Source organism: Chelonoidis abingdonii, chromosome 1 (genome assembly GCF_003597395.2).
Source record: "Chelonoidis abingdonii isolate Lonesome George chromosome 1, CheloAbing_2.0, whole genome shotgun sequence".
Taxonomy (NCBI): Eukaryota; Metazoa; Chordata; order Testudines; family Testudinidae; genus Chelonoidis; species Chelonoidis abingdonii.
This window is the reverse complement of record NC_133769.1, coordinates 205,266,227-205,293,518: the sequence shown is the minus strand read 5'-3', so window position 1 is coordinate 205,293,518 and position 27,292 is coordinate 205,266,227. Positions and strand designations below refer to the sequence as shown.

The window sequence follows — 27,292 nt, the reverse complement described above, 5'->3', positions numbered from 1 at the left end:
TGGCACCAGACCAGAGAGCAGCTGCAGACAGAGAGGAGAAAAGATGCTACCTTCCCCACAGTGCTCTGCCTGTGGGGCCGGCCAGGTCAGTGCATTGAGTTATATGGGGATGAGTCACAGACTGGGGTTCAGAAGGGCTAGTAGCGGGGGACAGTGGGTAGAGGCTGAATGGAGGTGGGGGTGCAGGAACACAGGGATAGTGGGGTGGCTGAGTAGGGGCACAGGAACTGGACGGGGGTGTAAGACCACATGGGGGGAGGGGGTTGGCTGAATGGTGGTGTGGGGCAACGGGGAGGGGGTGGCTGAGTTGGGGTGCAAAGATGTGGGGGGAGGGAGATGCAAGGATGCATAGGGATGGGGGGAGGATGGGTGGCTGAGTAGGGGTGCAGGGACACATTGGGGCAGATGTACCTAACTGAATGAGAGAGGCTAAGGGTGATCCAGGATTTGCAGAGTGGAGGCTCCTTAACAATCCCTTCCTACCCCCAAAAAAGCCTAATACTGTACTTCTCCCACCCACACGCAACTCCCCTCCATGTTCAGACCCAGGCTCCTGCCCAGCAATTACTTCCCTCTCTCTCAGTGTCTCCATTAACCCTAACTCCTCCAAGACTTTGCACTGCTTCTGAGGGGTGCGGGAAATGTGTTTCTGTATTGTAGTTTAAATGAATTATTACTCGAAGTTCTGTATTAATATGCCTAGTAAGGAATCTATTTGTCAGAAAACTTTTCCTGAATCTTTTTTCGTTGTCCATGTTACAGACAAACTTGTTGAGAGGTATTTTGAAATAAAATACCAAAGTAATTGAAACTGGCGTGGTTTTATATTGTGTTGTTTTGACAAATAAAATATGTAATATTGCAAAATTTTAAAACACTATGCAAAGAATTTTTAATGTCTTGGTGCAGAATTCCTCCAGGAGTAAAATAAGATACAGTAGTCGCAGAGCAGCATAATTTCTCCCTCTAAACTAAAGCATGTTATTCCAAGATAAAACTGAAGTGGGAATCTAGAATTGATCTAAAGTTATCCTAACAAAACTGTGGAACCTACATCACCTTAATGACACTGAGTGATATAAATTCTTACATCATGCTCCTTGCAAAAGCAGCAGCCATCAGACAGACATGTTTTGTTCCATTATGTCAATGCATGCATAATTTGGATTTCAAAGATGATGTTGGCCTTAGCTAAAGAGTTAGCAACTTTATGATTAACAAAGAGAATCAGGTAAAGAACCAAAGTAAATGCAATTAATTGGTTTTGATTTATATCTGATATGAACAAAGCTTGCTTAAAATTGACATACAAAAACCTTTGAATGGGAAATTTTTAAAATCAAAGAAATTTTAAAGAGAACCCCACACAATTTGATAGTTTTAGAAATGTCTATTGTTCTCATATTGTTCAGTTGCAGCCACCAGGGTGGATTGCTTTAAATCTGAGCGATTTTAATCACAGATTTTAATGATGATTTAAATCAGCAAACAGGAAGTCTTGATTTAACTCATCATTTTTAATCTTTTGCATTTATACTTTATTTTCCTAAAGAGAGCTTGATTCTCATTGATTCATAACCATTATAGCATGTTTATTTGCAACTAAATATAGCCTTTACACCAAATTTGGGTTTTTATTTTCTAACCAGGAGACTGATATCTATACTTGTTTATTTAAGCAATTATGTAGATTCTGACATTTATTCAGATTCCTTATCTTGTTAGAAAATGGTGAATGATGCATTTATTTACTCAATGATTAATTTTTTTACTTGTGTTTTGTGTCAGACTCTATTTAGATAGAAATGAAAATTTAATTAAAAATGCACAAAACCAGCATTTTGATTTTTTTATTATTAGTTTGATAAAACTACCTTAAATGTCCTGAATACGTAAGAAAATTATCCAAATAGTTTTCATTTAAAATTAACTGGTTTATTAAAGAAAGGAAGTATTATCTATAATTAGTTAATTGAATTGATGGCCACCATGACATCTAAAATCTTGAACTAGTAGAATTCATCCTCTCATACCTCATTTTTATTGATAGATTGGTAGAGGAAAACAAGCTTCCCTGGTTTTCCAGCTCCCAATTGGTTTAACTTTGAATTAACTGTTGAATAAACTTAAATGAAAAAAATATTCTCTCTGCACCTGCAGAAGAGGCTATTGCTGTCAAAAGCTGGTTTAGCATTGCAAAAAATCCTGGTTTCAGGTGCTTAGCCAGTGGCTTCTACCAGTTCAGTGCTTTTGACTTCCTTTAAAACTTTTATAAGCAAAGATATACTGCTTAATATTATTGTTCTAAAATAATTTAAATGACTTTAGTAGTTTCTAGTAAATCTAAGCATTAACTTGGGTTGCCAGTTTCAAATTTTACTTTTAAATAGTTCTGGTACTTTTTGAAGGTAAACCTAGATTTAATTTAAATCCAGACAATCTGATTCTTTTTTTTTTTTTTTTAAATTGTTTTTAATCATATATATTTATCCACACTACTGGCAACTATACCTAGGAGTATCACCGGGTAAATGTTGAAAATTATGTGACTGACCTTTTTTTTTTTTTTTTTTTTTTTTAAATAATTAAGAAGTGTTGTCTGTGACTGGTGTTTTGTTGGTACAGTGAAACAGAAAACTTTTTTCTTTATATAAGAATATATATTAATTTGCCACCAAGTCTGCAAATGCTTCTCTAGTGACCTCTCAGAAGGAGAAGAATTAATTCACTGTTGTAAGGAAGTGATGTATGACCTTAGGGAAGTATTTGCACTGACTCATCACCAAGTGTTAGATTTACTGGGAGTGATGCACTGTGGGGAGATGTTTGCCTCACTGTGCTAAGTTTAGTTGGCATAGACAGGCAATTATTTCCAGTATGACTGTTACCTGAATGGAATTTCAAATACTCATAAATGAGGGAGCAACACTCCAGCAAAGGAAATACGCATGGGCTGCCTTCTCAGCCCATGCATATGAAACAGAGTATAGTTAAAGCAGATGCAATAAGTACTTAAGTATTTATGTGACTCTTATCTTGCTAGCATATGTTGATATTGCTGTTCCTGTGGAAGACATGGTGGACTCAGCAAAACTGCAGCCACTTCATTCAGTCACCAGGAGGCAGGAGGGAGAGATGGACAAGATGTTAGTGGGCAGCCACTGCACAGTTTACAATTTTTCTTCTGTTAGACACATTGGGGTGGGCAGTATAATGTAATGCCCTGAAAGAGGGCTGGATAAATGTCCCCCCTCCCCCAATGATCAAGAGCAGAGTGCTGCTGCTCCTTCTCCTTAGGGAGGAGGGGATGTAGGCCAGGCAGTGTTGCTGGGGTTCCACACCCAGTGTTGGGCTAGCCACCTTGAGAGTTAGGAGTTACAACTGCATGAAATGCTTGTGTGTGCCATTGTACTGGAGCTGAGAGAAGGGAGAGGAGGTTGGAGAGGTCCCTCAGAAAAGATGGCCTGCTATGAATGACATGGATCTTTAGAAAGACTGCTGCCAACGACTATAGAGACAACTCTCTTAGTGCAGAATCCTTACTAGGCATCGTTAATGTTCATCTCATTGTCTCTGTGTTTGCCTGTTGTGACCACTGCTATGTTAGAAATGGGTACATTCTGCGTTTCTATTTGTATAAATATCTTAAGGAATTATATTGCTGCAATCATATTCTGGGTCTTAACTGCTCCCCCATCCACAACTGCTTGACTCTGCCTTGACTCTGTGACTGTGGATGTTGGAGTCAATTCAGTATGGTTTCTGGGATATTCCAACCCACCACTACACCCCTCCTTTCTGCCTACAGCATAGGAACAAGTCTGGTGATCCAGCAATCTCTTACCTTTTGGTTTTTCACCCATTTATTTATTTTTGGACAGGAGCAGATGCTCTCCAGCCTGTCATCACCTGGGGAACACATCAGTTTTTTACTTCCTTAGCTGCACTCACTCTTTCCCACTCTTTCATAGCAGAGCAGTCCAGAGAGCAGCAGGGAAAACCCAAACGGTTCTCCATTTGTGAAGCAACTCTTTTTCAGGCACTGAGAGACTGAACTACACCTTAGCTGCCCACAGCCCACCAACCCTCACGCTGCTAGGACAGAGCTTTGAGACAAGAGGAGAATGAATGCCAAGAGGCACCAAAGGCAGCTCTCTCAATTTTTAATTCCTGTTCCTCAACTGAAAAGGATCAGCTTTCAGAATGTAACCATGACCGGGGGAAATTCTGCTGCCCAGCTTCGATCCTCATTCCTCACGAACAGGTAACACCTCTCACCTGTTGAATTGGGGGGCAGCCCACTGTTGCTGCAGGAGCCTCTAACTCAGCTAACCAGCAATAATTCTTCCAACAAGGGAACACGTTGGCAGTTCAGTTTCTTCTGATCACTTTGTTTTATGTAATTTAACTTTGATTTGTTTTCACGCAGCAGAGACTTCAGTTCAGCTTCCAGAGCCACTCTCACCCCTTAGTGGAGCAGCAGTGAAGGCCTCCAAGCATTGAGCCACATGCAAGAAGTGGCACAGGCAACTTCCCAGTAGCCTCAGCGAGTGAGCTATGCCCTGCTGCCCCAAGCTGCCAATCTTCACTCTGGCATGCCAAGGTCTCAGACCCCACCCAAGGCCACAACTCCACTGTGGTAGGCTGCACCAAGAACATGAGGATTCCTGCAGAAAGGAGAACCCCTCACAGGGCTAAGTCTTGCAAACTCCAGAGGCTCCAGGACCCAAAAACGCAAAAGCAAACATCCCCTTCATTCAGGCTTTCCATATTGTTAATGAGCAAGTGGTATAAAAATCACAGGTTAAACCTGCTCCTTCACCTTTCTCCCTGGAGGGAGGCTTTGCTGGGGCTTATCTCCTAAACTGAAGCTCTCACTGTGCTCTGTATCAGGTACACTGCCCTTCCCCTCCCCCACATTGCAGCATCTCTGGGCAAGTTTCAAGGAGCACTGTAATGGGAGTTGTACTTTTCTGGCTTTCAGCCCGCAGCCCCTCATTCTGCCAGGGAAAGGAGTTCAGAGCCTGAAGGAAGGAGTCTCTCTAGATGCACAGACTCTCACACTCAGAGGGTAGCTCCACAATAGCACACAAAGCTTGTCAGGAAGAGGACTCCCCATTCCTTACGCAGCTGCACCATTTTGGGATTACAGGGAGGTAAGTGAGAAATCCTTTCCTGTATTCAAAATTGATCCAGATCTACTGAGTTAAGCCCTGAGTGACCCTAGTTCTTTCCTAAAGTGCTCAGAGGGCTGCTAGCCAGCCTTGGGGGGACTGTCAGGCATCATTTCAGGCTCCCCCTCTATTGGGGGGATATTTGACCATAGGCATAGTTTGTACTCCTCTTAGTCACCTTCCATTGCTCCTATCTCATCCCTGATGTCAGAGGAGTAAAATGAGACTGGATTTCCAAGGCTTGAGCTGCTTTATAGCATAAACTTTGTGAGGGTTAAGTATCATCGTTATTCTTAAGTATTCTCGTTGTCCCAGGCGGTATGTACAATGGCGGATCCACATACATACAGGCATTCATTGTACAGCAAGATTTTCATAATACAATTTCACGATATCAATCAGAATTCACACATTGTACAGACAACTCCAATTTTTCTTTAAAGGGAGACATATCTAATTGTTTTTAGGTTTAATGTAACTCCAAGTCATTGTCAATGCTTATCTGTTAATGGAATGTTTCTACAGCTTCAGTTGAAAGGCAGTGGCTAATTTCTGTAACTTGAAAGCAACAACACAAGACTACTTCCAAATTCCACAGGTCAGATGCATTACCCGTTTTTATGAATGAGTACAAAAGCTGCTAGCAGAAAGAAAATTATCAGGTAAGAAATTTCTCTCTCATTGTCAAATTTGACAATATGTAGAAAAATAGTGGCCAAGGTTGAAATGGAACCTGAAAAGGATACGACAGCAGAAAGCCAATGGGGAAATACCGGACATCCTAATGCAAACTGGAGACTGTCCTTCTCCTACAGTTATCTGTTGAGAACATTATCAGGAAGGAATAGGAAAGTATCAACCAAGGCAAAAGCCTCAGCCAACAGGCCACAAAGTGTTTTACAGAATTTAGGAAAGAACAGTTGTTACTTTACAGTAACTGTAGTTCTTTAATATGTGCTATCCACATAGATTTCATTCCTGGTGCACATGATCCTCATGAATGCAAGACTGGATTCATTTGGCCAGGAGTGTCCATTGGGGCTGCATCTGTGGCCTGGATGTCCGTGTTCCCCCCCACTAGTGCAACAACCCTTCAGTTCCTCTCTCCCAAGTTTGTAGAATTCTGTAGTAGCAATGAACGAGGGCAGGTCGTGAAATTCACGTGGACAAGACATCTTGAAGAACCAAAGTTACTGCAATACAAGGAGCTATTTTCTCCTTTGACTGTCTGTCCACAGAGATCCCACTTATGGTGACCTTCCAACAGTTACTGCCTTACTTGTAGTTGGTTACTAGGAGGCCTATTTAAACAAGGATTGTTGAACAGCACTACTAAAGTTGGCATCTGATCTAGAAGCCTCAACTAAGGAATGGTGTTGGGTAAAAGTGTAGACTGAGCTCCACGTAGGCACCCTACAGATTTTGGAAGCCAGGCTAATACTAAAACTTGACCATATAGGTTGCCTGCACTGTAGTGGAGTATGTTCTAATAAGCACAGGAGGATTTTAATCTGGCTAACTCACTTAGCTTTATGGCAATCTAGTTGAGGCTATCCTGCTTAGCACCAGAATGTTCTGAATTCCAGTTAAACAGCCAGCACTCAGGCTGCTAGGTGTAATGATATGATGGTGAAGACTGGGTGCAGAATCTGACTAGTTCGGCAAGACTGTTGGGTGTGGCAGGTAACTGGAAAGAGGACTGCATTGACAGGCTCACCAGATCAGAATTTCAAAACTGCCTGGTCCATCCTGGGACTACCTTGATCATCAATTGTCTTGCCTCAGTTTCCTCAGAACACACTGTATCCTGAGGATGGAGGGAAGGTATACATTGGACACCGTGGACCCCAAGACCTTTTGCAGGACTGAGTTGTTGAGACACCACTTGTGGGTGTCTGAGAATTGTCGTCTGAGGATTTGCTAGTCAGAGTTCCAAACACCTGAAGGATGGAGGGCCAATGGCATGTTGTGATGCTGAATACACCAAGTCCAGAGCGAAGTGGCTTCCTTGTCTAACATAATGCATAGCTGAGTTGTTGCCTGTCAACACGTGGACTGTGGTTCCCTGGAGTAAGGACAGGAATGCTTTAGACACAGAGTGGATGGCTCTGAGTTCCAGGATATTTATGTGCAGATGAACTTCCTGAGGGAACCATGGGACCTCTGTTTTGTAGGAGATCCAAATAAGCCATCCCTCCTGGAGGCATCTGTCACCAGAGTCTTGGTAGGTATTGATGCAGAGAATGCACTCCCTTGCAAACCTGAAGAGGGTCTTTTCACCTGTTGAATGAGGAAAGGACTTCTTGTGGGACCATAAGCTGGATGTCATGTGACATTTGTTGGAGAGAATACACTGATTTCAACCACCTTTGCATGGAGAATAGGTGAAGTCTGACAAGTTGCATCATGTATGTGCATGCGGTCATGGTGTCTGAGAAGTCTGAGGCACACTCTGACTGATGTCTTTGTATAAGTTTGAAGTTGGTTGATGAGGTCTGCTATAGTTTGGAACTTTTCTCATCATCTTTGAACCTACCACAGCTCGTATGAATGCTATACTTGCAGTCAGAATGAGTGTAGATTTTTCTCTATCTATGTTGAAGCTCAGTGTGGTAAGAAGCTGTAGAATTACTTAAACAGAGTTGGTCTCCTGTTGGACTGATCTTCCCCATGTCAATCAGTCAAAGTAGGGGCTAGACCTTGATACCCTGTCTCCTTAAGTGAGCTACCACATCTGCCAAACACTTGAACTCCCATGGTGCAATCTAGACTAGGACACCATCTGCCTTCCTAGTTTAAGATGAGAAAATAATAGGAGTAAAATCATTTGTACCTTAACTGAGGACACCACCTCCACTCCTTTAAAATGTCGGATAGAGTTTAGCTCTTGCTTCAACAGTACCTCCTCACATTTCCTGAAAAGGGATATGGAAGGAAGGTAGCAATAGGAAGGGTGTAGAACTGCAGTCAATATCCTGTACTGATAATTTCTAGGACTCACTGGTGTGTGGTCATCCCAGTCCAGGCTTCTTTGGGGGGGAAAAAATGAAGGTTACACCAAAAGGAAGAGGGATGGTACAAATCCTCCATAGGCTCTGCCAGACTCTTGACTGTGGAGTCAAAACCTGCTGGTGAGATGAATATGAAGAATAGCTCTGGAACCTCTGTAGGACTAGCTTGATAGCTCTGAGCTCCAGCTGCTTTAATGGTTTGGTTCTTTGCCCTTTGTGCTATCCTGTGCCCAGGTAAGCTCCCCTTCCTGTCAGGCTGGCATTGGTTGTGAATATGTGTGGGTCTGGAAGACATGTGTGAAGATCCTTGCAAATATTTTGTGGAATTGTCCATCATCTTAGAGTCAGCACCTGGTTTGGAACCAGTTCCTGATCTTGCAGGCGTTCCAGTGAATGGTTCCATACTTTCAGGTGCCTCCAGGCTTCTCCTCTGATATAGGACCCTTACCCAGGAGGTGCTTTCTATATACAAAACCAAGAGGCCCAGCAGCTGTAGATATTTAATTAGGGTTGGCCTTGCACACTTTATCAACATGGATATCAAGTTCTGAATCTTGTGGAATCTGTCCAATCATGAGTAGACCTTTTGCTACAGCAGTGCTCCCAGATGAACTCTCTTTATGGAGGAAGACCAGGAGCTCTTCTTGGTGTTTATCACAAATTGATGTGCTTGAAGCAGATCCAGCATCCAGACTGTGGCACAGTGTGCTGCTGCTTGGTCAAAGCTCTGATCAAAATGTCATCCAGGAGGGGATACAGTGAGTGCTCTGAATCCTGAGTTTGGCTATTACCAGCAACATCATCTTGGTAAAGACCCTGGGGGCCAACAAATGGCCAGAGAGTAGCATTTGGTACTGATAGCAAGCCGTGATGGATGTGAATCTCAGTCTGTGGTTATATGGCCATATAGGAATGTGCATCTGCTAGAATCACAGAAGCAAGGAAGTCCCATCCAAAATCTTGTCATCTTCATCTATTTGTTGAGCGACTTGAGATCCTGGATGGCTCAAACAATATACCACTACTACCACCACCACCCACTTCTGGACAGTGAAGAAAGTGGAGTATTGTCTTAGGATTCCTTCAGAAGCAAGATTCCTTTCTATTGTTCCTGTGTCCTGGAGATGTGAGATTATTTCATTAACAGCAGCTCACATTTAATGGAAGTCATTCGAGATGGGAGAGTGGATGAAGACAGGATGAGACAAAGTCCTTAGTTTGAGGTAGTATCTGTACCTCTGTAACTTTGCTGTTTTGGTTTGGCAGCACTTTCTGCCACAATATTGTCTAGTTTTTCCCTAGCAAGGAGTGAGCTTGTGAATTTAGATGAGCAAGAATTTCTTTGCAGTGGGTGGTGAGATTCTAGGGATGAAACCAGTTGCGGCATCTGACTGCTAAGCTGGATGCCATGGCCCTCATTGAAAATCCCATTGCATCCACTGAAGCATCTGCCACAAAGGCTGTCGCAAGAGAAATTTTCAAACTGTAGCCAGACCTTATGGCTTTAAGGTCATCCAGCCAGGACGTTATGGCTTTTGAAAGCAGGAATGCTCTAAGGGTGGCTGATAAAGCCTCCAAGTCCCTTCTGAGGATGGCTTCTACTTTTCTAAGTTAGAGCTTTGGGAAATCCCCTTCAGGTGGCATTACCATACCTTTTCCTAGATATACTGCTGCAGCATTGACTGTTGGTATCTCTTAGCAATTCTCAAACTGTGAGTCGGGACCCCAAGTGGGTTGCAACTCTGTTTTAATGGCGTCACCAGGGCTGGCGTTAAACTTGCTAGGGCCGGGAGCCAAAGCCCAAGCCCAAGCCCCACTGCCCAGGCCTGAAGCTGAAGCCTGAGCCCAAAGGCTTCAGCCCTGGGCAGTGGGGCTCAGGTTACAGGCATCCTCCCTGGGGCTGAAGCCCTGGGGTTTGGGCTTTGGCTCCTCCATCCCACCCTTGCCTGGGGCCGTGGGACTTGGGCTTTGGCCCTCTCCACCTCCGGCAGCAGGGCTTGGGCGAGCTCAGTATCCCCCTCCTGAGGTTGTGTAGTAATTGTTGTTGTCAGAAAGGGGTTATGGTGCAATGACGTTTGAGAACCTCTGATATATCTAATGCCATTTTTGTGGTGTATGCCTATTTATGTGCTTACTCTGGTCAGATATTTCCAGTTCCTCCCTGATTATGCCCTCATGGATGGGTACCTTGGGACTTCTGTCTGTCTCAGATTTGGAAGACAGGTATTTGCCTTTAAGCTTGTCCATGCAGCGTGCGCCTGGCTCAGGTTGGAACTGAAATGTGGATACAACCTGTTTGCACGTGGGGGTGGAACAACAACTTTGCATTTTTTTTATTTTTTTTTAATGCCCTGCTCAGAGGCTGAATCTGAGTGCTTCCCTCTCTCAGTGGAGGTGGTGGTGGTTGAGGCAGAGGACAAATCTTAGTTTTTGTTTTAAATGCCATTGCTTTTCCTTTTTGTGCTTTTCGGTCCAGTTTGCTGGTGTTGCTGCCCTGCTGTGGCCAGGCCACAGGTGTTTGCAGCTTGCTTTGTATGGTACCTTGAGCTCTCTGGATCTCGCTCTTTCAGGGTCCCTCTCCCCCTACCCAGGAAATTGGGGTTTATTGCTAATTCCCATTTCAACTGGGAAAAAGGGGAGCTGAGTACAAGCCCTGCTTCTCTCCCCAGGGAATTCTAGGATGTGTGTGGGAGTGGGGAGCTGGAACCCCTTAGTGTTTTTTTCTTCTGGTGCTGTTCTGTCCAAGCTGGCTGGACAAAGTCCTCCTTGTCCTTGGAGTCTCTCCCCGGTCTGCTCAGCAACACTGGATTATGCTTCGCTGGGTTGGAATTGCAGTTCTTGGGGACAGGGTGGGAACCCAATGAGCCTGTCCAATGCAGCCCCTCCCCTAGCAGTGCAGGGGTTGGTTGGCTGAGAACAGGCAGGGCATAATTTGCCTTCCAAAAAGAGCCTGTAAAAGCTTCCTCACAAATAGACTGCTGCATGGATTTAGCTTGATGTTTGCCCATCAGCTCAGGGGCTGTCACCCCACTGCACAACTACTTTGGGAGAAGAAATGTTGCATGCTACAGCCTGAAAAAATGGGTAACGTTGGGAGCAAAGTGAACAGTCACTTGCCTGCACAAGATCTGGCAGTAAGCTGCAGAGGGGGGCATGACTTGAACAGGTTGGGCTACAGCTCTGAGCTGCCTCTGGAAACTGCAGCCAGGAAGGCAGTAACCCACACATATGGTAATTGTGGGAGATGCTGGGCTTCAGAATGTCAGTGCTGGAAAACTTGGTGCTGAGGGCACAGGTAGAGAGAGAGTATCTACACAGAGTGCTGGTGCTTAGAAGTGTGTACCAAAGAGACTGTGGTCTGCAGAGCTGGATGATACTGGAGTCACTCAGTACATGGTCAGTGTTGAGGCGTTGGAGGGACCCAGTCTGGGTTGTTTACTACTTTTTGATAGTGAAGCCTGAGATTAGTCCAAGAAAAGGACAGTTATCTGTTCCGTAACTGGTGTTTGAGATGTTGCTCATGTCTATTCCACAGTAGGTGTGCATGCTCGCCATGTGCACTAGTGCTAGAAGTTTTTCCCCTAGCAGTACCTATAGGGGGAGCACTGCTGTGACCTCTGGAGTGGCGCCTCTATAGCACACTATAAGGGGAGCCATGCACTCCCCCCGCCCTCAGTTCCTTCTTGCCGGACCAACTCCGACAGAGGGGAAGGAGGGCAGGATCTGGAATAGACATGAGCAACACATCTCCAAGAAAGCCAGTTACAGAACAGGTAACCTTTCTTCTTTGAGTGCTTGCTTATGTGTATTCCACAGTAGGTAATTGCAAGCTGTGTCTGATAGGTGGGTAGAAGTTCAGATTCCCTGGCTGAAGCACAGCCCTACCAAAAACATCATCATCCCTGGTGAACATGTGCACTGAGGACCAGGTAGTGGCCCTACAGATGTCCTGGATAGGGACATGGGCCACAAAGGCAGCCGATGAGGCCTGAGCTCTTAGCGTGAGCCTTTATGGTAGGCAGTGCGGGAACCCCTGCTAGGTCGTAGCATGTCTGGATGCACAACGTGATCCACTGAGACAGTCGCTGGGTGGAGATCGGTTGGCCCTTCATGTGCTCTGCCAAGGCAACAAAGTGTTGCGAACACCTATAGAATGGCTTAATTCGCTCCAGATAAAAGGCAAGCAACCAGCGCACATTGAGAGTATGAAGGCAGCGTTCCACATTAAAAGCATGCAGCTTAGGGCAGAGGACAGGTAGGAAGATGGCCTGGTTCATGTGAAAGGCGGAGACCACCTTGGAGAGGAATGCAGGGGGTGGGTGGAGCTGAACCTTGTCTTTGTGAAAGACTGTATGGGGGGGGTCACAGGTCCAGGCCCTAAACTCTGAGATCTGCCGGGCTGACGTAATGGCCACGAGGAAGGCTACCTTTCAGAAAGGGTGAGACCACGAGCATGTGGCCAGGGGTTTGAAGGGGGGCCCCGGGAGGGGGGATAGCACCAAGTTTAGAGGGACAGCCATTCTAGCATAAGGGAAGGACTGGTCTAGCCCTTTGAGGAAATGCCCAGTGATGGTGGACGGAACGCTGAAATAGCTGCCAGGTGCACCCCAACAGAGGAAGGGGCCAGGCCTTGAGTTCGAAGGGAAAGGAGATACTCAAGGACAAGCTGGAGTGGGGGGAGAGACCCTGCCCACCTGGAGAACCGGGACCATTTTGCCAGGTAGGTCTGGCGCATGGATGGCTTCCTAGTTTTGAGGAGAACAAGCCTGACCCCCTCTGAACACCCTCTCTCGCCCACATTCAGCCATTGATCAGCCAGGCTGTCAGACAGAGAGAGTCCAGATTGGGGTGGAGGAGGTGGCCCTGGTCCTGGGAGAGGAGGTCCTGGTGGAGTGGCAACAGCCAGGGAGAGACCACGAGTAGGCCTAGGAGCGTCCTGTACCAATGCTGCCGGGACCAAGCTGGGGTGATTAGGAGGACACGTGTCTTGTTCATTTTTACTTTCAGGACCTTGGTAATGAGGGGAAACAGGAAAAGCATAAAGAAGTTGGCCTGACCATGACAGAAGGAAGGCGTCTGAGATCGTGTTCCTCCCCACACTTGGCTTGGAACAGAACCTGTAGCAATGGCAGTTCTGCCTAATCGCAAACAGGTCTACTTGGGGAGAGCCCCATGCTCGGAAGAACTGGTGCATGACCTCTGAATGGAGCGACCATTCAGGAGAAAACCCTGCTCAGGCGATAGGCCTGTGTGTTGTTGACGCCCGGCAGGTGGAAGGCCTTCAAGGAGATGTGGTGGGCTATACAAAACTCCCAGAGGTTGAGGGCTTTCCAGCAGAGAGCTGAGGACCGCGTCTTGCCTTGCCTGTTGATATAAAACATTGCGGCAGTGTTGTCCATAAGTACTCTGATCATCTTGCCACGTAGTTGTGAGCTGAATGGCCCACAGCCTACGCGTATCGCCCTGAGTTCCCTGACGTTTATGCGAAGGGACAGCTACACAGCTGATCACATTCTTTGGGTCTGAGTTCCCTAGGTGGGCCCCCTAGCCCAAGTCCGACACATCAGACACTAGGTCTAGTGACAGGGTCAGGTCCCAGAAGGGAATTCCCTGGAGCATATTGGCCGGGCAGGACCACCATTGTAGTGTGGTGATCACCGGCACCGGAACTGAGAGGCCCATGTCCAGTTTGTCCCAGGCCTGGGAGAACTCTGAGGTCAGGCAGAGTTGGAGGAAACACCAACTAACTAAACTGGAACTTTTTATTGAACTAACACAAGTACTAACAAACAATGAAACAAGTTCTGGATGAGCTGCAGCCAAGCTGGAGCAGGTAGTTCTGATGCACCATCACTGGTGGCAAGAAAGAACTGAGGTGGGGGAGCGCATGGCTCCCCTTATAGTGCTAGAGAGGCGCCATTCCAGGGGTCACAGCAGTGCTCCCCCTACAGGTACTGCTAAGGGAAACTTCCAGCACCAGTGCATGTGGTAAGCATGCATACCTACTGTGGAATACACATGAGCAAGCACTTGAAGAATGGTGACTCGTTTCTTGGTGTCATAAGTACTGGAGAAGGTGACCTATGTTTAGGCTTGTCTTTGGAGCGTCCTCCCCAGACCAAGGTCAACTGCATCAAGGAGGCCTGTTGTGCTCTTCAGTTGTCAGTTACTGACATTTGAAGTTTCTGGTTAAGGAGGCAGCCCACGAGCTCAGGGCAGAAGCACAATTCACAGGAGTGCTAACATTAATGGATTGTTTGGGGGTTTGTCCCTCGGCCACCTCTCTCTTTTTTCAGAGTCTGACGCAGGTGTTGTGTTGTTGGGCGCTCCAACAGAAAGCTTTAAGTGGGCATCTCTTGCCTTCTGAGTCCACTTCAAGCAGCAGTGTCAGAACAATGATCCAGGATATACTCTTCTCCAAAACCAAAAAGGCACCTAGAGTGCCAGTCATTAAGAGACAGAAATGCCACAGTTGGGACAAGATTTAAAACAGAGATTTAAGTTCTGCCATGAAGTCTACGGCCTCTGTATGGAGAACTGTACTTAATATAATTAACAAATTGTTTTGTTGAATTTTGCCCACTGGCAATATAAAAACAACAAGCTAACTAACAAACAACTAACTACTCTAATAAGGTGGGTAGAGCCCAAGCTCTGTCTCAATGCCAGAGTGGTAAGAAGGAAGTAAGAGGTAGTTGGCCCTGCTCCTTTATTCATTTTTGTTGTTTGGGGGTTGGGGCATGGGCACATCAGGACATCTAAAGTAATACTAGATCTCAGCCAAAGAGGAAAAAAAGTCGAGAGAGAACTCTAGCTGATATTTCCCAATGATCTGCTGATTTCTCAGGACCTTAGCTTACCTCCATATCCCCATACTTCCACATCAGTATCACCTATGATACCCCTGTTGTACACACAATTTCAAACTCATTTTGTGGCAAAGTCATGGATTGGGAAAGAGGTTACGCCTAAGAAAGGAAATCTTAAGTTATGCTTAGATAAGATGCAAGTTCCTAATCAGTGGAAGTTATAACTTAGTTCATAATTACATATGTAAAACACACTCACTTATACAAAGAAACCACCATTTTAGACAGAGAAATAATTTTATTTGATCACAAGCCTCCATTTAACATTAAACATACTAAATTGATTACAAGGTAGATTTAACAAAAATTCAAAATAAGTATAAATAGGCTGTGTGTGGGAGAGGATTATGTTACATTAGATGTTTTATTTCATGTAACCAGTCGACTTTAATACTCTTGACATTTTCAGTCTGAAATGTTTAGTGGTATGTAACCTAGTTTTGGTCTTCAGGTTGCTATGACAAGTTACTCAGCAATTAACAGATCTTATCTCTTGAACTTCAAAACTTGAAGAAAATGCTACAAGACTAATGCAAAATTTTAGGCCAGTAGAGGCAGTTCTGAGCAGATGTTTTTAAAAGTGCCCCAATGGCAAGCACTTTGAGGGGACAATTCAAAAAGACTAACACTAAACTTAGTTCAGATAAACATTTTAGACTGGTTCAATAAAAAGTAATGTAACAAATCTAATTTTCCAGATGCATTTACCCCATACATATCAGAGAACAAGAGATAAGCCAGTGTCCATGCACAGAATACAATTTAAATTTAAATACTAAATGATACTTGATACATTTTCCTCTAACTGTAAAAGTTATATTTTGAAGATGTAAGTTCTTACATTACTTTAACAAAAATCAGGAACTGCATGTAGCAGCAGAAAGTTTAAACCATGTAGTGAGTTAGAGTAAAAATAAACATGATAAAAGTGAAGAAATCACTCACTTGGAGGTCTACAATCAGAAAATGTTAACACATAATAGCGGTTATTCAAAATATAAAATAATCTAGTCCAATTCAAAATACTTAAAATTGTGGTTTATACAAAAACAGGATTAATGTGGAAACATCTGCAGAAAACCCAACAGTTATGATATGGGTTCTGAACAAGTTGTGATTTGAAGCCTTTAACTACAATCACTACTCTGTGTATACACAGGAGATTAAAATCTATTAATCTTATTTTAAAAAAATATTAAATTAATCTTACAAACAGCACAGCTAATTAAAACTGAAGTTTTAAAAGATCCTACTTCTCATTTCTTTAATTTCTTTTGACTGACTAAGCTGAAAAAAAGTTAGTATTTATTTTTTACACTGAAGCAACATGGTAATGTTTGTAGTCCAACTTTGCAGAAGAATGTTAATTAAATGAGCTAATTGAAATTTTGATTTCTTTTTCATGTAAACGTCAGCTGAAGTGTTTTTTAAATAAAAAGGACAAATTTTTACAAATGCTAAATTTGGAGACAAATGGTATCTGAGCGTGACCTTTTACAGGTAGAGAATTTTTTTTTTTTAAAAAGACAGCATCTAGGTCCCAAAAATTATGCTCCTTACTAGCTGTTTATGTAACTATATAACCTTGAATTCTCAAGAGAGCTCACTCTATCTTCCAGGGATGAAGCACACAGGCTTTCACTAAAGGAAGGCATATTTGATGGCCTGCGTGGCTTATCCCTTCAAAATAAATACCCCATATTTTACCCTGATACACTCTCACATTCTGTTCTGTTTAAATATATGAACTGGTTAATTACATAAAAAAGCGATATAAAATCCTCTCCATGATAGCCTATGGTGTGTTAATATTCACATCCATTTGGCCAGTAATCAGGGGAAAAGCCAGCATTTTCAGTATTAAATAACTGGTTTGATTTTTTTCTTCTACATTTTAATTGGCATAAAAATGATAGTATTTATTTCTCATGACCTAGAACACAGTGAAATTCTGGCTTCATTCACTTCAACAGAGCCAGGGTTTCGCTTGTGTTTCTAGGCAGCACGTTACTAAGGTTATTTATTTGCAGCTTCTAATATGAATTGCCTTATTAATATTAGGATTAGCAAGAAGATGCAAGATTTAAGCATGTCGGTTTCGTCCAGGAAGTTTAGGGAAATCTTCAGGTAATAGAGCATGAACTCGACATGTTGGGCATGTACTTTGTGTTTTAAGCCAGGTTCCAATACACTGTAAAAGATGGCAAGAGAAATGTCAGAAACTTTGAGTTAATTTCAGCTATACTAAGAGTTTTCAACTTAGTGATAAATACTAACAAAAATACATTTAAAAACAGGTTGTTTTCCAAAGCATTCAACCATAAGTTAAGATTTGGTGTTGGGAAAAAATACAGCCTCTGGTTCCATGATGCTACACAGACTATGGGTTTTTTAAAACCAATTTCTGGTGTACACCCAATTATACAATTACTTTTATTACACTTATTTTTAAGGTTTGGAAACAAAACAAACAAAAATAATGAAGTGCACATGGACAGCTTTTCAATCATCAACTTTAATAAAGTCCTACATATCAGTAGATAATGTACTTTCGTATACAATTTTGATTCTTCCTTACTGTAAGAACTTACTATAGATGTAGCTATTTTCATGGGTGCCTACCCTTTTAACAAAATACTGGCAATGAAGCTTGTGTTCCTATTACAGGTCTGGAGTTTGATTGCTAATGAGTAAGACTACAATTTAGTCCTGGAGGTCACAGAGGAATCCATGACTTCCGCAGACCTCTGTGACTTCAGCCCACAGTGGCTGGGAGCTGCAAGCTACTCCACCTTTTTTGGAGTGACAGAGGCCCCACAGTATGAGGAATCCCCCAGAAACTCCCCACTGGGGATCCCCTGGCAGCTCCCCAGCTGCTGCAGGAGGGGGTCTCTCCCAACCATGGGGCAGGGGGCCGCAGCTCCCAACCACAGCAGGGTAGGGTGCCAGACATTCCTCTCACCCTTTTTGTCATGAACATTTTAGTAAAAGTCAGGAACAGGTCATAGCTTCTGTGAATTTTTGGTAACTGCCCATGACCTGTCCGTGACTTACTAAAAATGTCCATGACAGAATCTAGCCTTACTAATGACCTTAGCATTTCTATAGCACTTTAGTTTTTTGAAATGATGCAGAAAGATGTAATTAATTAGTAACTTTATGAAACTTTGAATAGAAGGGTTGCAGTCAGATTTATTTTTAAGCTTAAATGTTAGTTTAACAAAACCATGTTAGTGTCTAGCTCTCTAAAATACCAGAAAAGAATATTCTCAAACATACAATGAATTATTACAAGGGATACAATAAAAACCAATATATTAATTGCTACTTTAATATCCAAGTTGAATACTATAAAACTGGGGGGTAGAGTTTAAAAAGGGTGGAGATCTGTCTAACTCATAAAATATTTTTACACCAGAGAGAGAGGTTCAAAAGAGACTCACGGGTAAATAGTACGAGAATATAAAAAAAATTAATCCGTACCCATCTGTGAAAACTGTGTCCACATTCTAGCACACACACATGTTCCTGGCTTAGCTCCTCATGGCATATTATGCAGGGATCATCATCAGATGTCTAGAGATAAAATAATTTAAATATATATTTTATGTAAGGTTAGCAACTACTTTAAAAAAAAAATCTATCCAGTATAGTCATCTAGTTCTAACACAGTGGGTTAAGTGCCTTCCAAACATAAAACAGGCATAGATCCTGCCCTGAAGAGCTTACAACCTATTGTAAACAAACCCATTCCTCCTATCTTTTTTAAAAGCACAACAGAACAGTATTTCCAAGTAAGTTAACGCAAGTGATGCTACTGAAGCTGAGACACAGGGCCGGCTCCAGGCATCAGCGCAGCAAGCAGGTGCTTGGGGTGGCCAAGGGGAGGGGGTGGCACATCCAGCTCTTCAGCAGGTCCCTTGGTCCCTCCTGGAGGGAAGGACTGACTGCCAAAGTGCAGGTGCCATCAATCGCGATCATGGCTTTTTTGTTTTTGTTTTTTCCTACTACTTGGGGCAGCAAAAACCCTGGAGCCAGCCCTGCTGACACACCATTACGGAATGCTTTTAAAGACAGAGCCATGAAATTTTTACAAAAAGGCAAAGTTTAGTGATTGAAAGTCTAGGAATCCCATCTCCCATTTTTATTTGCATATATGGTAACTGCATCCTGCAAACACCTCAGATAAATCTCATTCTGCCTTCTCAAATCACCTTTAAAATAAATCCTCATACACTGTTACACCTGATAGTGCTGTTACATACATTATGCTTCTAAAAGTAGAGGTTAGGAAAGTGAATAAGTATTTCAAAGCACTTTGTAGGGAAGATATCAAATAGGGTACCCATCACCATTTTACAGATGAGTATATTGATGCAGAAAGAGAGTGAATGACTTGTCTGAAGTTGTGCAGCAAGTTAGTGGCACAGCTAGGAGCAGAACATGGAAAGACTTTCCAGTTCTCTGCTCTGAAGACAGGGAACACTCAGAATTGACTTACAATGCCTAAAGGAACAGACGTAAAAAAAAAAAAGGCATCCCTCATTAGATCTGATGTGTGTGTAACAAAGCTGTGCTGCATTTACTGCCAAGTATTTATAGGCCGTCTTGTTAATTACTGCAATGCACCAAGATCTCATCTGACTAATGAAGATATTTAATAAAGTATCTTCTAAGAACATTAGTGAAGCAAATGATACAGATTTTCTTTTTTAAAATATAAAATTTTTGATTTTAGTTGAATTTTTTTGTAAGCTAGAATACCTTGATTTAATTAAAAACCATGGAGTAGCACATCATAAAATTGCCCTCTTGTGCTTTGATATATCGATTGAATACATCAGGCATTGGCAATCTTTGGCACATGGCTTACCAGGGTAAGCCCCCTGGTGGGCCAGGCCGGTTTGTTTTCTTGCCACGTTTGCAGGTTCAGCTGATCGCAGCTCCCACTGGCTGCGGTTTGCTGCTCCAGGCCAATGGGAGCTGTGAGAAGTGGCAGCCAGTACGTCCCTCGACCCACGCCGCTTCCAGCAGCTCTCATTGGCCTGGAGCAGCAAACCGCAGCCAGTGGGAGCTGCGACTGGACGGACCTGCAGACGGGGCAGGTAAACAAACCGACCCGGCCCACCAGGGTGCTTACCCTGGTGAGCCACATGCCAAAGATTGCCGATGCCTGGAATACATATATATATTTAAATTTAGTGGAAGAGTAAAGAAAACTTACAGTAGAATCATTTGATTTTATCCATTTTGATTGTGATGGTCCTCCAACAAGTCTCCATGGCTGGTGGGTTGGCTGTGATGGTTGAGTTTTGTTTGTAGCAGTTTTATAGGAAGACCTTGCCTTGGATAGGCTAGGCACATTTCCCACAGCAGATTTGGCTACTTTCAGAGTCTGAGTTACAGCACAAGATGGTGGGTTTTCAGCTCTCTTTGCTGAGGTCGGAGCCTACAGAGGTATTGCAAAGGAAATTTTTATCATCATCAAGCATTATGCCATGCATTTGCTAAAGAACATTCAGTATCCTCTTCAGCTTTGTTTCACCGTTTTAATCAATTACAGTGCAAAAAGTCTGACATCTGCCACGTACCTTTTTCTTATTCTGATGGTCCAGAATGAGTTCTGTCACTTGGGTAAGGATTTCATCTGAGCTCAATCCTGAAAGTTTGTTTCCATTTTTAATTTGTACTTCTTTTATGAAGTTAATAAGATCAAAACTGCAAGGGGAAAAAAGGTAATGAACAGAGTTTTACAACAGGTTGCATTGTGATTCAGTCAGCACAGTTACAGTTTTAAAGGAAAAAAAAAGCGAACCGCAGCCAGGGGGAGCCGTGATTGGCCAAATCTGCAGACACGGCAGGTAAACAAATTGGCCCAGCTCACCAGGGTGTTTACCCTGGTGGGCCGCAGGCCAAAAGGTTGCCAATCCCTGCTTTTAGATTCATAGTAGTGGTTTTTTGTGTTTTTTTTAAAAGCGGGTGGGAGGGGAGAAGAGAGAGAGGTTGACATTCTTAAATGCACTTTAGTAGATACCATTCTGTCAGGGTCTAGTTTTCACCGCTCTTATATAACACCATTCTGAAGTAATTAAACACCAGCAGCTAGATGTTTTAACCACTATGGGCTGACTCAAGGAAATAGTTGCAATGTTAAAAAATAAATTATAGCTGATTTCAGAGGTAACCAGAAATAGAAGGTTTAGAGGTAAGGACGTCCCCTGGGGACAGAGATGTGACAGTCAAGGCTAGGGTCTCCTTCTGGAATTTGTGTTCTTCCACCATTTGTGGAGTCTGAGGTCCAAGATGGCTGACATTCCCATGCTGCGATCTTCTCCCTTAAAATTCTGGATGACAAAAAATATGGAGGATAGCCCTAAGAACCTTTCTGTTGCTCCTGGGTCCAGAACGTTCATTTATCACCAGTTCAGGTTTGATGGGATTGCTTGAGATGGAGGAGTGGATGAAGAAGGGATGGGTGAGGCCCTCAGAGAGTAGTCATAACTCTATTTCTCACCCACTTGTCTGTGGGCAATTGAGACCATTCTCCTGAGAAATGGAAAATTTTAAGGAGTATTTCTGCATATTATTGCACTTGTAGTTCCTTCTGAACACACTCTGGGGGGAGGGACTGTGTTGGTTTGGAAGTGCTGACTGTCACAACTTAATCCAGTTTTTCTCCAGACAAGAGACAACCTATGTATTTGGGTGAGCAAAGAATTTGGAGTAGGCACCTGTAGTCCAGGGCACAGTTAGATGTGATTCCATAGCACTAGCTGAGAATCTCACTGCATCCACTGAGGCATCTGCCATGAAGTCTGTTGCTGGGGTTATTTTCTTTAGACAGACCAGAAGTCAGGATAGTCCTTTTGTTTTCATGGCCATCCTGACTGTCTCTTGTGAAGCATATAGTGGCCAGTTCTTTTTATGGTGGCTTTCACCTTTTTGTATCACTGGGAGGGTAATCCTGGGTGAAGAGGATTTCTATTTCTTTTGCTAGAGATGCCATTGCAGTATCATCCTTTGGTATTTCTGTAATGGTGTTTTTTGGTGCTTGCAACTTTTATCTAAGTGAACACCTGCTTATGTGCTTAGCCTTATCAGGTATTTCCCATTCATCTCTGTTCACATCCTCAAAACGGTGCAGTGGGAGTGCTGTCAGAAGTGAGGATTTGGAAGGCAGGTATTTGCCCTTAGGCTTCTCCTTGTATGCCAGTTCTGGTTGATCTGGAGAGCAGATGCAACCTGTCTGCACGTGCCTTGCACAGAACCTGAATATGAGAACTCTCCTTCCTCATTAGAGGCGGCGGGCAGAGCCTGAGGAGAAATACTCTTAGATTTCTCTACTTTTTGGGGGGGCAGAAGGGGGGGTGATTTTTGGCTCTTTTTATCTGCTCATCAGGAGTTGCCACCAGGCTATGGTTTGTGTGGCATTTCTTGAGCCCCATGGAAATATCTCCCTGTACCTTCCCCTTTACCTGGGAATGGGGTCTCGCTGCTAGTGTCCGTAGCTTTGTGTGGGAAGGAGAGCTATGTAGGAATCCTGCTTCTTTTCCTAGGGAGTTTAGGATCCACTTCTGTATTGGGGGGTGGGGGATCTGGTACCCACTGTTTTTTCATTCTGACCAGGGTCTGCCCCAGGACTTAACCCTGAGCTGCCTGCTTGGCGTCCTCATCTTTGGATATTTGCCCCCATGCCCAATAACTTATCTCCTGGGAGGGGTTTTCTATACTAGAGTCACGGTTCCTCTGACAGGTATGTCAGATCTCCCCTGCCCTGACTTTGGGCCCCATGTCCTGGCAGAGAATAGACATGGCATTAATTTGCCCTCTGAAGATCCTGTAAATGCTGCCTCACATACGGAACACTGCTTAGATTTAACTAGTGTTTATGGGACAGACCTGCTATGCTGGATCAAGGAGGCTGACACCATCACAATGCTCTTTATCTGATCCAGGGAAGGAGAATAAGGAAGGGAGTGGAAAGGTTGCTCACATCTAGCCAAAAAATTAAAAACAAAGCTAGCAAAGAAATGATGGGAAGCAAAGTGAACTGCTATTATGGTAGTGAAGACTTGGTGGCAAATTACAGAAGGGGATGTAATAAATTGGGACTATGTTACAGAGATGAACTGCTCTGGGAAACTGCAGACAGGAGGGGACTAGCCCTTAGAACTTGGGCTGCAGAAATACCAAGCTAAATATTTCAGAAATTTATAGCAAAACTTCATAGGTAATTTTATTTTTAATCATTCTACTTGAGTTGGCACTAGAAGTTACAAATCCATAAAAACTTTATGCCCTGAACTGTGATTTTGGGATTTCAAAACAGTCAGGTGAAATAGCCTATATGGGAGATTTTCTAGGACAAAAATCTTACTTTTAGAATTACTTTGTTCTTATGTTTTATGTAGACGATCATTTTTTCAAGAGATAAAATAAAATACATTTCTAACCTGAATGAGTGCAAACTAGCAGCAAATTGGTAATAGCATGCATAAATTCCATAATCTGGAGCTGTGGCTAGGTATAATCAAATGCCACATCCCACTCACCTTGTGAAGGCTAAAGGAAGATCTTCTCTATTGCACACCTTAGCAGCTATCATGTCACCTCAGAGTGGGCTGCATCCTGCACACCTCACCAAGTATGCTGCCCCATTCCTAACCCCTTTAGACTCAAATGCTATTAAATTTAGCCTCCTTCAGCTGAGCATTTTACAAGAATAATGGAAAGATAAACCCCAAATATGGAGAAAAATCACACAAGAGCATATCCTGCTCCCAGCTAAAATATGAGGAGACTCACTCCCTGTCAAGAAACCCAGTACATTAGAAGTAAAGAAAAAAGACCTTTTAAAACAGTATTACCTTGTATAGTGTGGAAATATAGCCGTTAGACGGTCTATGATATTATCAAATGCTTTTGAAAGTGCCTTCTTGTTTGGCACTCTAACAGCTCCCAACTGCGTAGCTGATGCTGGATCATTTAGCTGTCTTTGGTTCAACTGTATGTTCTGAGCAGTACTTCCAGAAATCCCTGATGGCTGTGCTACTCGGACTTGATCAGAGTATGATGCTCCTAAAGTTTCAGAAGGTATTTCCACTGATCCATTCTTTGCAGAACAAGGATTAGGACTTCTATATGCTGTTTTATTTCTAGTTTGCACATTAAATGTGGAATGCACTGGACTTTGATCTTTGGAGCTTGAAAATGCAGGAAGTAAAGTGGGACGTACAAGTGCAGATGAATACATTATGATGGCTGGATCATTAATAAGAGGACTGCCTTGCACTACCTACAAAAAAAACAACACAACCCAGAACGAGGAAGAGTAATTAAAATATTAGTCAAGTACTATTTTCAAACATGTTAAGGTTACAGCTACTTCATGGACAGGGCTGTACTTAGGCAGTTAAGAAGGAAATGCACAATAAAAAACACTTCATCCTGACCTGATTTACCCCGCAGAGTAACCTGTTTGTAGCACACATGCGAAATCATGCCCTTTCTGATAATTTTGCAGTACCTATAGACAAGATTTGCTCCAAGCCTAATTAAAATATAACATGTACACAAATGCAACCCTTACCGTTATTTTAACTTATACAGAGTTCCCATGGTTTTTAGCTACAGAAATGATCCTGGCCAGTCATCATGGTTTTACATAAATGTTTTGAAAGTGGCTGTGGGCATTTCTTCATTAAAGATTGCAAGATGGTGGGCAAGAAAGCCACCAGTTGGAGGCATTTAAAAGGGTTTTTTTTAAAGGAGTATATTTAAATTTTAGCCGTATATGTGGTTTTTATTTAAAGAAATAAATGGCTGCTGTATTCACCATCCTGAAAGGCTCTGCAGGATTAGAATTTATTTCTAAGTTATCCTCACTTAGAACACAATTGTGCCCAATCACTCATAATGAGTAGAGCTATACTCTACATGCAGACCTCGTGAAATCAAATACATGGAATTACTGTTAGAATAAGTTACTACTCTATGAATACAAAAAGCAAGCCAACATGGTCAGGGACTCAACCCCATGCTCTGTGTGTCCCTTAAGCTCTGACTGCCAGAAGCTGGGACCAGATGACATGGGATGGATCATGCAAAATTGCCCTGTTCTGTTCATTCCCTCTGAAGCATCTGGCACCGGCCACTGTCAGATACCGAGCTAGATGAACCATTGGTCTGACCCAGTATGGCCATTCTTATGTTCTAGAATTAGATTTTAATACCTGTTATGTAAATGTGAATTTATCTTTGTACCGCTCCTAGCATAATGGGGCCCTGGTCCATGACTAGGGCTCCTAGGTGCAAAAGTAATACAAATAAACAATATTTGGTTTATGGTACTAAGGTTCAACGTATGTATAATCTGAGTGATTATACAGTAGACCCTTGGAAATATGAACACGAGAGTTACAAACTGACTGGTCGACCACACACGTTGGCATAGTTTGGGGGGCAGGGGAAGGTAGTGCTCCCCCAACAGAGGTGAGGAGTGGTGAGGGGTCACATTCCATTGCCCCTCCCCCAGGTTTATTCAAGCACTGAGCTGCACAGGGGCACGGTGGCTCTGTTGTTCCCACGTCGCCGCCTCCTACACATCTGCGGATCGTTCAGCCCCTTTCCCCGCAAGCTGGACCTGGGCAGTTCATGTAGGCCAAGAATGATCAAATGAAGTTAAAAGACCGGCAGAAATGGCCCTTTTAAAAAGTGAAATACACAAATGGGAGAAGTACAAGACTTAGAAAAGATTAATAATTTGACAGCTCCCCACAAAGTTATTTCACATGTAGTTCTATAAATTAATCGGCTTCAAAACCAAGTGGAGGCTGATGATCCGTAAAGCTTCACTACATTTTGTTCTATAGTGGCGCAAAAAACATCATCTCAAAGAAGTTACAGCCAATTTTTTTTTAAAAACCTATACTGATATGGATTGTCTCAGCAAACTGGAAAGTAGCTTTTTGTACCATTATGGAGAAAAGTAGGGTTTTGATTTTTAAATTCAGTGTACCCACACCAAAACCCTTGAGGCTGAGAGTACTATGGAGATGACATTATTTAAAAAATGAATCAAGTTTTCCTTGCATTAGTCTATAGTGAAATCAGATAAAAAAAATCAACACAGGGAGAGAACAGTACTAGTTTTAGTTTCCCCATCTATAAAATCAGGACAACACTATCTCCTTTAGTAATGTTTCTCCGATCTAAAGATGAAAACTATCATAACCCCATTTTCACCAGAGAGATTTGGCAAAGTTCAGGGCCTTGTGGGTTGTTTCTGATAGGAGGAGAAATTGATGGAGTCAGGTATCCTTGATGCAATCATATCTATTTTTCTGAACACAGGAGGAATCAAATAGGAAACTGTTTGCTCAAAGCTCCAAGCACCTCAGCCCCCAAAACATTCAGCATTTCTCAGAGCCACATTCCCAGTGCCTGTTCAGACCGTCTCTGATGCTTCTTTGCTCCTCTAATCTTTCTGCTGTTTCTCTGAGGCATTCAGATGTACTCGGCTCCATCAATCAACGTCTTAGCCCCAGCATTTGTTATATCCACCCTCCTGGGCCACACAGTTCAGCTTCTGCTCAAGTTTTATTATATGCCTGTGTTTTGGGTAATACGCCTATTGTTTTAGCTGTGCGGTTACATAAAGATATTTAATGGCTTCTTTATATTTATCATGAATGAAAGGCAGTTGTTACACCCGCCTATTTCAACAAGGTTTAATCCAACCCATAACAATACTATCTAAGAATGAAGCAGATTGCGAGGGACTTGAGATCGGTATTCAGAGTACAGAAAAAGATGATATTTATGGAAAGGGAAGGAGAGAGGAGAGAACAGTTTTCATATGGTGCAAATTCCAGTGGTGAACCTCTACCTGGATTGACTATTCAGAAAAAAATTAAAAACAAAACTATCCAGGGAAGTTGTGTGTACTGTGCCCAGTACAATGGGGCCCCCATTCTGACTGGGTCGTCTGGCTACTGAATACAAATTAACAAAAACAGAAAAGAGGCTGGTGACCAAACAAACAGCATCAAACCCTTCTGGTTATTTTCAAAGCTCACTCACTAGAAATGCTACAGTATAATAAAATGTGAGCTGAAAGGCCATTTAAGGGACTGACAAGCAAATGAACTAACCAAGTACAGGTCTGCAAGAAAGCTGCATTTGTTTTGTCCAACAGCCCAAAACTCACCATGTATAAACTGTAGACTGCCCTACGTTT

The 27,292-nt window shown here is 43.0% G+C and overlaps 1 protein-coding gene across 10 annotated transcripts in view; it reads right to left on the bottom strand.

Moving 5' to 3' along the window:
• Positions 1 to 15,272: 15,272 nt before the first annotated feature.
• TTC3 (tetratricopeptide repeat domain 3) overlaps positions 15,273 to 27,292 on the bottom strand; it is a 163,539-nt gene continuing 151,519 nt past the window's right edge. For 8 of the 10 annotated variants that reach the window (XM_032797194.2, XM_032797185.2, XM_075073710.1 and 5 more), the window contains 5 exons: positions 23,922 to 24,345; positions 20,646 to 20,772; positions 20,279 to 20,503; positions 18,538 to 18,630; positions 15,273 to 17,245 (listed from right to left, as the gene is read on the bottom strand). In XM_032797194.2, the coding sequence (XP_032653085.1) occupies positions 17,138 to 17,245; positions 18,538 to 18,630; positions 20,279 to 20,503; positions 20,646 to 20,772; positions 23,922 to 24,345 (977 nt within the window). In that variant the 3' untranslated portion in view covers positions 15,273 to 17,137. Of the gene's footprint in view, positions 17,246 to 18,537; positions 18,631 to 20,278; positions 20,504 to 20,645; positions 20,773 to 23,921; positions 24,350 to 25,334; positions 25,359 to 27,292 lie in introns of those variants that run through there. The other 2 variants (XM_032797165.2, XM_032797231.2) reach the window with 2 other exon arrangements.